Source organism: Microplitis demolitor, chromosome 7, assembly GCF_026212275.2.
Source record: "Microplitis demolitor isolate Queensland-Clemson2020A chromosome 7, iyMicDemo2.1a, whole genome shotgun sequence".
Lineage (NCBI taxonomy): Eukaryota > Metazoa > Arthropoda > Insecta > Hymenoptera > Braconidae > Microplitis > Microplitis demolitor.
Genome location: NC_068551.1, coordinates 12,634,461 through 12,647,748, shown reverse-complemented (window position 1 = coordinate 12,647,748; position 13,288 = coordinate 12,634,461). Strand labels below are relative to the sequence as shown.

Genomic DNA, 13,288 nt, shown 5'->3' with positions numbered 1-13,288 from the left:
TTCTGAATTTGTACTTATGGAAATGATAATTATATCAAAAAATATATCTGTTCATCCTATTAAAAAAATTGGCGTTTATTGCAATTGGGATATTTTACCAGATTTCCCAGAAAAATATACTGAATTATCAATTTTGTGGAAAAAACTTACAGTTACATTTTTAATAAATCAGTTAAAAAATATGAATAAGAAATTGATGAGACAATATTATATTCTTGACATAAACATTTAATCTAAAGTCAAGACTTCTATTCTATTTATATAATCTGAAATTCTTATGAATGTTTATAAAATCCATCAATTATGTTGATGAATCTAAGAAGGTCTTTGAAAAACTTTCGAAATTCAAACTCTCCAAACATGAATAAACAAAATAAGTGAATATTCACTAATCCTGAGTTCCAAATTAAACCACTTTTTGAAATTAGTGGTTCGGTTTACACTTGGAAATAGTGAATTTATTTTCACTAAATTCATGTTTGGAGAGAACGCATTAGGATTCGGCAAGGAATATCTTTTAAATGGTTAGAGAAATCAAATAAACACATTAGACCTTTCTTGTAGAGTGTTAAATTTCCTACAAAAAATGTCAGGCTCATTTATCAATGACCATTCTTTAATGATGTAGAAAATTATTTTAAAAAAAATTTTTTTAACAAATTCTTCAAACTTTGATCTCAAATATCTTTTAAATGGTGAAAGTTATCGCTTAAATATACTGATCTTTTTTCGTAGAGCATTTAATTTCCTATAAAAAAATGTATGATGGTTTGGTGAAACCATCAATGAATAATGAGATATGGTCTTTTATATAAGGGACTAACGAAAAAATGGAAAACTGTGATAAGGAGGATCTTCCTATTAATATTAAGAGCTCAAATTTGATAAGCATTTTCTAGAGGTGCCTGAGAACCAACTTTTCAATGTCGGAGATAAAAAAAAAATATTCGATTATTTTTTAATCGTCCTAGTATACATTCTTAATCCACCATTTTCTTAAAAATACCACAAGATAAGAATACGAAGGAAAAAATGAATTTTTCAATCACTCACAACAAAAGATTGCGTCCAATTATCTAGCTGGTTGTAACTGACAAAATTTTTGATTGAGTGTTAATTTGGGACCGAAAATTCAATGACGGTCACAAATCATCTAGTTAGATGTGATTGACCAAATTTATGACAGAAAATTTTTCGACGGTCTAAAATGACGGACTTTGATCGAAAAATTTGTGACGGTCATTTCGCATTCGAATATGCACGTCATTTAGGTCCATCGATCACAAAATCGTCAGTGGACCGTCTTGTGATCGAAACTCACAATGACGATTATTCCGCATCACCAGACACTAACTATCAGAGTTACTTTTAATTTGACAAGTTGTATGAAAGTTAGTGTCAACTAGTTAACTCTTTGTAGTCAACTCGAAGTTAAATTACGAATGTATCTTTCAGTCAACTTGCAGTCATGACGACTCTTAGGGTAAGCTATCGTACTCCTTAAGGAAGAAAGAAATATTTATTTCGTAAAGCTCTTTCTTTCCTTTTTCTATCGGACTGCCATGTTTTAATGGCCTATATTTCATGTTTGTGGTCATTACTTAGACGAGAGTTAGCGAAGATTTTTCCTATCGTATTTGTAAGATGCTTTGTGTAGAATTTATGTTATTATATGCATTGAAACAATTTTTTTGATTTCTATTATTTCGAAAGTTACTCAGAAAAAACAGTTAACTGAAATCAAGAAAAATATTCTTGATTCAAGAATTTTTTTTATCGATTTTGAAAATAAGAATATACTTGTACCAAGTAAACAATTATCTTCAAATTTTTATTTTGAATAAAAATTTTTTTTTCTCATGTCAACATATTTTTACGCTTAAATCAAAAAATTTTCACTTGTTTCAAGAGTTTATATTACTTGAAGCAAGAGATATTTTTATTCAAGCAAGTTACATAATTTTTTTGCAGAAATATTGCATTTTCTTGTTTAAATAAAATAAAATTTCTCGGAACAAGTACTATACTTTTCATGCAAGTATTTTTGTATGCTCCGACCGAGAAAAAAAAAGTTGCTTAAGTTAAGAATTTTTTTTTCTTGGGAGAAAAGGTAGATATGGTGAAGGGGAAAGTCACGAGCACTAGACAACAGCAGCAGGAGTTTCGGTGCTCGCCACGAGTTCGCGCCCAGCCACTAGTATTTTTCCTGGTAAGAAAAATATTCTAGAATTATGATATTCCAAATTTGAATACAATTTTGTTCGAGTACTCCTCTGTCATCTGACAGAGTGACAAGTATATGTTTGAATTATATCCTATAGTACACCATGACCTTAATATTTGTTATTAGTGGTTACTTGAATAATTTTGCTCGGAATAAAAAAACAAAAAAATATGTTGCAGATAAAAAAAAATCGATACGTCAACCTTTCGAAGAGAGAATACATTGCTGACTGAGAAAAAATTTCCTTTTCTGTTAAAGAAGCAAACTTTTTGAGGAAGAAATTTTTTTTCTTGGCCCAAGTAACTTTTATTTTCACTTAAGCAATTTGTTTTTTGGAGCAAGAGAATTTTTTTCTTTGGCCAAGAAGTTTTTTTTTTTTTTTCATTCCAAACGTTGATTTTTTTGAGTTAGAAAAATTTTTTCATTAGCCAAGAATTTTATTCCTTTAACCGAGAAATTTTCAATTTCACTTCAAAAATAAACTTTTTTGAAGCAAGAGAATTTACAGTCTTGAACCAAAAAAAAAGTTTTTGAATCAAGTGTATCATTTGTATTGAATCAAGATAGAAAATTTAGAAGATTATAATTGTCTTGAATCAGGTTAACTGTTTTTTCTGTGTAGTTTTTATATATAATATATATGCAAGGTAAAAACGCTCCCAAACCCGATCAGTATCATTAGTCGCTCACTTTAATTGATCAATGCATTTTAACAGTTATTACAGAAAAAAATTGAAGTAAAAAAATAAACGCTGATAAATAATTATTTTCAAATTAATATATATTAGAATATGTCTATCAAAGTATTTTATAATTAATCATCAATTTAAATTAAGTGACTGTTTTTTCAAAATTGCGCTCAGGTTGCCATTTCTTTTGTACTTTAACGTTCGTTCGTTGGATTAAATTTAGGTTACGTTGAATTTCATAATAATTGTTATGATTATATGTTATTAAATATATATTTGAAATTTATGGAATTTGGTACTATAAAAGAATAAAGTAATATAGTTTATCAATTATTTTTCAAAACAATAAACTTATCATAGTTCAATTGCGATTGCTTTTGAGCGAGTATAGGGCCATGTGTTGATCAGGTATGGTACATTACAAGTTTTAGTGAGCGACTATGGGTACACTCAACAAGTTTCTTTGAAAAAATTAATGATGAGCAATTAATTATCAATCATAATCATAAAATAAAAAATATATTCTAATATTAAAAACTAAAAAAAAAATCTGTAAATCGGTAGTCCTTGTGGATCAGCCTCAAAAGTTCTCGCTGTTTCGTGCTCAGAGCTCGAAATCATAATTTTCAATATTTTGAACTTGACAATACCTTTGAAATCTACCTTCTAAACTTGAAAACGGTATGTTTTATATTGAACATAGAAAATTATCGAAATTATGCAACATATCGAAAAAACTTAACAAGCGTTCGTGAAATTTTAATTTACGATTTGGTTCTAGAGATCAATGTAATCAGGCAGAAATCAATGTAAGCAATTGAAATTTTATTTAATATTTATGACTATTTTTTTCGATTAAGTCATGAAGAATTGTCGATATTGTACCGTCAACGAACTTTTCATATTAACGTGAAAATAAATTAATTAATAAAAATCGAATATGAGCGTTCGGGGTGTGCACTTTTGAAATTTCCAAAAATTTTTTTCTTCTATTTAAATAATTATTTTAATACGTCATTACAAACATTGAAAAGCATAATAAATTTCTGAAGGTCTATATTTTTGTAAAAGCTGAGCTTTATCACAATAAAGAGACGATTGATGATGATATGGTAATGGGCCTCGATCTGGTATGACTTAAGTTGATGTAGAATTATTTCCTAGGTTTCGATAATTGATTTGATCTAATAATTCTTCTTGTTGAACTAATAATTGTGGTTTCGATGAACGTCCAGATAAATGGACTGAGTAGCTTTCAGTAGAAGTTTCAGCGAGTAAGCAAAATGATTCAGAGCTTCAGTAGTAGGTGGTTGATTATAATAACTTTGATTTCCAGTAACACGTAACTGACTAAAATAGCCTGGACTTGTATGGTTGAGTAGAATGATTCGGAATCTATGTGCTAAAATATCTGAAATTGTAAATAGTATGAGATTATATGAAATTAATAAGAACTCTAATTAAAATCATACGTCATCATACATCATTGAAAAAAAGAAGTATTTGTCCAAAATAAATTACTTTCTTTGTCGCTTTTTTAAAAATATTCCTTAATGACAAAAAAATATATTTGGTACAACTAAATATGACAGTTGATTCAAATAATTTGACTGAAATATACAATTTATTTGTGGTAAGTATATGATATATTTGTGGTAAAGATATTGAATTTCTGACAAGTGACGGTAAATTAGGTAATACTGGAACACATGGCCTAACTAACCTTTATTTGCAGTAATTGGATTACTTCTTTACCCCAAATCAATCACTTATTTCACGCAATTCAATTGCTCGATTATATTAATACTTTCTCACAATTAAATATTTATTTGGCCATATCCAAATATACGATATTTTGGGCTCAAATAAATGTTTTTTTCAGTGTATACCTGGAATAGCTTTCTTCAATTTCCAATATATTCTAAAATAGCCTATAACTATGGTTATTCACTAATAGATTTTTATAAATTTAAAAAAAAATAAGATCTAACAATACTTACTATCAATTTCTAAAATTCGCACGGAATGCTTGAATGATTGTTTAGTGCTTTTATTCACCTCTACGGAAAAAAAAAGAAATTTCGCGGCGACAAGAATGTTCCTGTAGCATGAGTTTGTTGCTGCAGCAGGAATAATGCAGTTGCAGCCACCGGAATATTCCTGTTGCAGCTAGAGGATAAATTTTTTATGAGATACCAACAATACACGCGAGCGCACACACACGAGTACCCATGCACACACCCGAGCGCACATACGCAATCAAAAATACATGCACACACGCACACGCTCACACACACGCATACATATGTGCACACATTCCCCAAGTAAAATATTCTAACACCAGAATATTTCATTTAACACCGGTAAAGAATATTTACACCAGCGGTGGCGTTATTTTCACACTGCTTTCGGTGTTGAAATTTAACACCGCAAATTTTAACACCTACAACGCTTGAACTTACCCCGGTCATTTTTTACAGTGTATTTCTTAATATATATATATATATATATATATATATATATATATATATACATATATTTAATGATATACATAATTAAATTTAGATATTATACTCATTACTTATTCAAGACTATTCCTTTAGCTACAACAGGAATATTCCTGTGGCTACAACAGGAACATACCAGGGGCTGCAACAAGAATATTTCTGTGGCTGCAACAAGAATATACCTGTTGCAGCAACATTTCTTTTTTTTCTGTGTAAGACATCTACTAAAAAAAGAAACTTATGAATTTATTGGCATGGCACTAAATTACCACTAAGTTCGAAAATACTCTTCAAGTATAAGCCATCAACTATAGAATCTGTACTGTCAATTAAGATAAGTGATGACTCGGAAGCTCATAAATGAAATAAAGGGATACCTACATATTGAGCGGCTTGTCTAACGAGACAAAACAAAAGGGCTCTATTTATTCGAGAAGCTACTGCATTTGACAGAAGGAGACTATGAAAACATCAAAGCATGACATGTCTTCATATACTTAGATTCTTTATCACTCGTCCATATTTTTTTGTTTTTGTTATTACCCTTCATTTATTATTATTATTCCTCTCTGTATTATAGTCTAAAAATTACCCTATGCTTTCATCAGCACCTCGGACATATCAAGAGCCCTTATGATCTCAACGTAGGCTTTGAATATTTTTGATTTCACTCGTCTACTATATGATGAGTAAAAAAAGTAGTCATATATACATACACAACATATATACATATATATTTAAATATAAATATAAATATAAATATAAATATAAATATAAATATATATATATATATATATATATATATATATATATATATATATATATATATATATATGTATATATATATACATCTCAGAATGGAGTAGAAGCGTCCACTCATTGACTAATCGAGAGAGAAGAGGTCGCACTAGAGACACGGCTTGCACTCTTCTAACAGGGATCAATAAACGCACAAATTCTCCAAAAGCTCTTGTACCCCCAACGTCGACGTCTCAGTAGAATATCGTCGTCGCTGCTCATCGACGGATCTAGTACGTGAGGGATAAAAGCCACTTATACTGTGCTAGAGAAGTGAATCCTATCCCTCTAGCTCTATTCTCTATTCTCTACATACGAAAGAGATTACTCTAAAATGGTATCATTTGTTCCTTTCGGTCTACTCTTCACACTTGTGACGACTACCACAGAATTTTCCCAGACAAGTGTTTCCCTGATAATCTCTACTCATACTATTAATCTTCTTTAGATACAAAATTGATTGCTTTATCAAAATCAACTCTTGCTGATATCAATCAAATAGTTGATTATTGATAAATAGATTTAAAAAAAATTATATTATCCTGAGAAAAAAATATTTCACCTGATCAAATGTCTAATTATATATTCATATATAATTTTTTTCAGATGAATGAACAACTATACATGATTTTATATATAATTTGATTTGATCATAAATAGATCGTGTAAACTCATATCTGATTTGGTACAGATTCATACATGGGCCCATACATGATTGGACTTGATCATGTCTGAATTGAAAATTATAATTGAATAGATCTGGTCATATTCAGTTGGCATGGAATCATATTCTAGTTTTTATATTATTCAAACAAATTGAGATATGAAATTTTGATAATGAATGTTGTTAAGTTATTTTTATTAAATGAATATTATTACGGTACATTTGTTATGAGTACATTATATATTGTACATTGCCTATGTAGAATATGTCAGTTCAAAAACTTGAAGAAATAAATGTCATAAAGTTCTGACACCCCAAAGTATACAGCAAACCATCGAACCTGATGACGAAGTTTCAATAACTAAATTTAAATAATATTGATGGTGGACGTCCATGTTTAACATCATATATATATACATTAAATACTCTCTAGAATATTATTTGTTGAATAATTAATATAAAAATACTACTGTAATTTCAAATTATAAATTGATGAAAAATTTTTTAAGAGCACTATATGGGGAGAATGGACACCTTGGTCTAAATGGTCGCCATGTTCGAGGTAAGCATAATTAAAGTTACATATGGGTCATTCTACCAAATAAAGTTATTTTTACGGAGCGACCTTCGTCGATTCGGTTAAAACTTTGTGGAGCCGTTCTATGTATTGAAAAAAAAATTCTCTGAAAATTTGAGCCTTCAATATGAAGCTATTTCAAAGTTATGATTTTTTGGATATTTCTAAAATTCTTATTTTTAACGTTTTGATTAATTTTTTTGAAGCAGAAAATTTTTTTTTAAAAATAAGTACATAACAATTTTTTGTAGAAAAAATTCTCAGCTTTCCAATGAAAATATCCATTTTTTATTTTAAGTTACAAAAGACCCTTTAAAATTTGATGAGAGTAGAAAAAACAGTTTTTATGACTGTGCAGCGCTTGATCGATCTAATTTGATATTTTTTTCTGAAAGCTGAGACTTTTTTTCCACAAAATAAGTAATTTTCACGATGTGCATATTTTTTGATTAAACAAATTCAATAATTATTTAAATTCTAGTCACTGATTTTATAGTTTTATCGAACTGAAATAGTACATTGTTTGGCAAGAGATGAATCAAAACGACATCAGACGAGAGTGAGGTAGCCTAATGTCATGTTTTATCCTTTGTTAAACACTATTTTTTCATGATTACCCGGAAAAAAATCATCAGACCTGACCATGCATGACTTTGCATAAATATTCGCCAGCTATCAGCATGCGTGATCATGCTTGGTCAGATATAATTATACTCTCTCATGCATGATCACGCATGCTCATGGCTGGCGAATATATGGGCATGATCATGCTTGAGCAACCATAATCATGTTTGACCAGGCATGATCAGGCCTGCTCAAACACAATCCCTAGCATTACTTTTAAAAAAAATTAAAATAACGATAATTCAACTTTAAATTAACTTATTTTGCTAGTATTGTCGTATAGTTAATGTTTACTGGCTGAAAAGTAATATTGAAATTTTACCCGTGACGGGTCTCGAACCCACGACCGTTATGTTATGAAGCACGTCCGCTGTCTAGCAGGCTGACCTGTCTCGTTCAGTTTGTAAAGATTTTTAACACCTTTTGAAAACTCAAGGTTGTAAAAAATAAAATATTATTGGGATTTAATTTAGATTCGTTCGTTAGATTTTTTTTTAATAATGAATGAAAAGAATTCCGGTTATAAATTACAAGCAAATCTAACACTTAAATTAATCTTCATTATTAATTGGAAAAATAAAAAATGTAATTGTATTGATGATTATTATCAATTTCGCAAAACTTTATTGATTCTATTCTTCAATTAATTAAAAAACAATTTAATTAAATCTATTTGAATCATTTTTTTGCAAAGACAATCAATTTTAATTATTAACTGAATCAGTAATTATAAATTACATTTATTTTTATCATCGATAAAAAAAATAATTCTAACTACTAACGTCAAAATAAAAATGAGTGTTTTATTATTTAAATTTTTTTATCAAAAATATTTGATTATCCCTCATTAAAAACTCTAATTAAATCCGATTGAAGCTCAATCGGATTTTGATTGTATTTTCTTGCATGATCAAACATAACTTTGCATGAATCATGCTTGATCCTGCATAATTTCTGCATGATCCATTCTTGATTATGCTTGGTCTTTCCTGAATCATGCTTGATCATACATGCTGATTTTTTCCAGAAGAGGGCGAGTCGTTGATTATTAATTGTACGATAATGAGTTATATTTATTTGAATCAGTCAGTATAAACTCAAACAGGTTACAAATTTATAGCAGAGCAGAAATTCAACGAAAACTATTTACTTCTGAGATTTATAAGCCTCTAAAAATAAATAACTTTACAGTAAAATTTACTTTAATTAACAATACTGAAAATTATGGATCAATAAAATTTTTTGTAGAAATGAATAAAATCGAGTGTTCCGTTTTAGAGAAATTTGTTATTGAAAAAAAGAAATTCTTTTGTAATTTAGAACACCAAGTTAAAATAGATCATGAATATCTATAATTGAAAGTAAAAAATTAACTTTTTTTACTATAAATCAAGAGAAGATGATAAGTCACGTATTGCGTATAGGGAACTATGTATGTGATAATTTGAAATTATTTAAAAATAACTTTTAGCTGTTTAATAATTTATTTGTAAAGAAATTTTATTTTTTTGTAATTAGTAAGTTAATACATTGGAGATAATTAACGAAATAACATGATTTTACTGTTTCAATGTTTATGTATGATTATAAATTCGTATGAGTATAAATCCGTATAAATATACCCAGCCATACAAACTCATAAGCAATCTTGTAAGTACATGCGTGATCGATTCAGTGACGTAAAAAATGGTTGAGCATGACCAGCCTTAACCAAGCATCAATTGTGTACGACCATACAAAGTCATACGTAATCATGCAAGCTCATATATGATCGTATAGAGCGCGCAAAAAATAATTGCGCATGATCAAGCTTGATCAAGTCTGATTATGCATAATCATACAAAGCTATACACGGTCTGGTAGACTCGAGCTTGATCATTCTAGCCGCTCTAAAATAGACATAGATAGTCATGTATGATCAAAAATGATCATGGATGCCCATTTAAAGCCATGCGCAGTCGTGCATGATGGTCTTGACTGAGTTAAGTATTATTATGCATGACCAGGCTTGGCCAAGCATGAATCGTGGATAATCAGGCTTGATCAAACAAAACTCATAAATGGTCATTCAAATACAAGCTTTGCTATGCAGGCCCGTGCACAATCTTTTAATTTCTTTTGTACATAGTCGTGCACTGTCAAGAATGACTGTGCATGAATCATGCAAGTTCATGTATATATCACCATTCATGATTGAAATATATGGTTGAGTAGGACTTTGCACGACCTTGCATGATTCACGCATATCCATGCCTGATTCATGCACGATCATACATGATTCCTGCATGATCATGTCTGCATCATGCTCGATCAATTATGGTCTTGCATGCTGATTTTTTTCCGGGTATCTGCATTAAAAATTAGTTTCAGTGTCAGCAGCCACTTAGAATCAAGTCAATTTAGGATCAATGGTGTAATCAACCATTAGTTTACGCGTAACTTATGATTTGCAATTTATGATTAAGCAATAACTATATACACTATTTATTAATAACACAAATTTTTATAAAACTTAATTACAGTGTCAGAACTGTCATTGATGCAAATAACATTAATAGTATGAAATCAATATCAAACAAATCACAAGAATTAGAGCTCAAATTACTAATGCCTAGACTTGAAGCTTGATGCTGGTATTATGAAATAGTATATTACATACCGCAGAGTAACGAGTCTACGTTTTATTTAATTTTGTTTGAACAAAAATATCCACAATGTCAAAATTACATATCTTGTGGGAAAAAGTCTCAGCTTTCAGAAAAAAACTATCAAATAAGATTATAAAGCGCCGTACACTCATAAAAATCTTTTTTTTTTTTTTACTTCAATTAAATTTTAAAGGGTCTTTTGTAACTTAAAATGAAAAAAAGATATTTTCATTGGAAAGCTGTGAATTTTCTCTATCAAAAACTGTTATGTGCTTATATTTAAGAAAATTTTTCTGCTTCAAAAAAATTAATCAAAAAGTTGAAAACAAGAATTTTCGAGATATCAAAAAAATCACAACTTTGGAACAGCTTCATATTGAGGGCTCAAATTTTCAGAGTATTTTTTTTTTTAATATATAGAATGGCTCCACAAACTTTGAACCGAATCGACGAAGGTCACCTCATAAAAATAACTTTATTTGGTGGAATGTCCCATATATATATGGGTCATTCCACGCCAAATCGACCATTTTTTACCCCGACTTCTTTCTATTTGGCGAAATTTTTTATTCCTTTTCTACCTCATTAAATTTATTTTTCAGGAAATTTTCAAATTTTTTTGCCCAACCCAAAAAAAGTTATAAGTTTTTCAAAAGTGAGACTGTTATTTTTTCAAATAGCTATAACCTCTTCAAAAATAGACTATTTAGGACGTTTTCTTCTTTAAAATTTTTGTCTGAAAGTTCGTTTTAGAAAAAAATAAAAAAAATACGAAAAATGAATTTAACGCACATCGCTATTTTAAAAACCTGTGACTTGGTCAAAAATAAACCAAATAGGAATTTTTTTTCTCATTTTCTTTATATTCAGGTGTAGTTTTCGAAAAAAATTACAATAATAGTATATTACATACCGAGGGAAGTAAAGTAAGATCACATGTAATTGTTGGCCAAGGCGAAGCCGAGGTCAACAAACATGTGATCTGAGGCTTTCTTACTTACTTTCCGAGGAGTAAATATTATTTTTCCCATCGACGGAGGCGGAAAGCGGCAACTTCGTTTTGCACAGCTGGATGAAAATTGACGCTTTCCGCCCAGAGGCGAGAATAGTATATTATGTGACAAGGGATGAAGCAAGATAATTTCAGACTAGGCTGACATTACCCGCAGTCTGAAATCGTGTTTTATCCTGAGTCACATACTATATTTTTCATGATTACCTGCATCGGTAATTCAAGATTCATTGTCAGCAGCCAGTAAGAAACAACTTTATTTCAAGCCGATGATGCGAAGAACTGTTAGAAAATGAGGAATATGTGATTTACAGTCACTTATTAAATAGAAAATAATACAAAAATATTATTTTCACTTATTTTTTAGAAATTTCATTTTGTTAATTAAAACTGTCACTTAAAAAATGAAATGAGTAAACTGAAGAGACAAGTAAAGAAATGAAAGTAATAAGGCTGCAAATGAACATTAAATATATCTAGCACAGGGCAGAAACAATTGTGTTTCTTCCCAAGGGAAGAAACACGCATGTTTCTGCCCACTGTGAAAGGATTTGTGAAATACGAATTCACTAGCAGTTGATTGCATCATCGGCTTGAAACTAGCTTGTTTCGACGAGCTGCAGAGACACTGAAACTTCAAGTTTCGATGCTGGTATCAAGAAAAAATTATTTATAGGTATCTTCAGTTTTTGTTTTCATTTTTTCAGAAAGAAATCCAAATTTTTTCAAGGATTACCACTTTCAGTTAATTTTTATTGTCTCAATTTTTCATGCTATGAAGTCGTCTATAAATCCTCAAAAATTTCCAAAGCGATATTTTGTAAAATATGCCTAACTGGGCAAAAATTTTTTTTTCAATTGATAAAAAAGAAAGAAAAGTCCACCCACTCAGGGATTGGCGGGAAAAATTGCAGAATTAATTGAAGTTTTTTTTTTAAGGAAATAAAAAAAAAAATAAGAAATGGTGAGCTTTGAGAAAATAACGGTTTTTCTCAAAAAAGCCGAAAATTTCATAGAGTTCATAATCTAAAAATGTTTTTGTATTTTTTTCTGAAGAGCAAGGTAAAAGCCCCTATATCCGCTCACTTTTCATTGGTGTGAGATTCAATCACTCAATATAAATTAATAAATCATATAATAAACCATATTTTTTTATAGTTATTTTTTATAGTTTCAAGTATTACAATAAAATTTTAGTTCAAAGAATAATGTGGATGATAAATTATTATTAATTTTTTAAATAAGGACCTTGAGTGTACACATAGTCGCTCACTAAAAGTTGCAATGTACCATTACTCGATCAACACATGGCCCTACAGTCGCTCAAAGACAATATCAATTAAAATATGATCAATTTATTAATTTGGAAAATAATTTTGAAATTCTATTACTTTATTCTTTCATAATATGAAATTTCATGAATTTTAAAAATGTATTTAATGAGATATAGTTATAACAATTCTCAAAAAATTTGACGTAACCTCAATTTAATCTAACGAATCAACGTTAAAGTGAAAAATGCCCGGCTAAGCGCGATTTTGAAAA

At 29.5% G+C, this 13,288-nt stretch overlaps 1 protein-coding gene across 1 annotated transcript in view; it reads left to right on the top strand.

Moving 5' to 3' along the window:
- The window catches only part of LOC103578210 (protein madd-4), a 754,919-nt gene that overhangs the window by 573,335 nt on the left and 168,296 nt on the right, over positions 1 to 13,288 (top strand). The window contains exon 4 of the mRNA XM_053740948.1: positions 7,392 to 7,444. Coding sequence (XP_053596923.1) covers positions 7,392 to 7,444 — 53 coding nt within the window. The remainder of the gene's footprint in view (positions 1 to 7,391; positions 7,445 to 13,288) is intronic.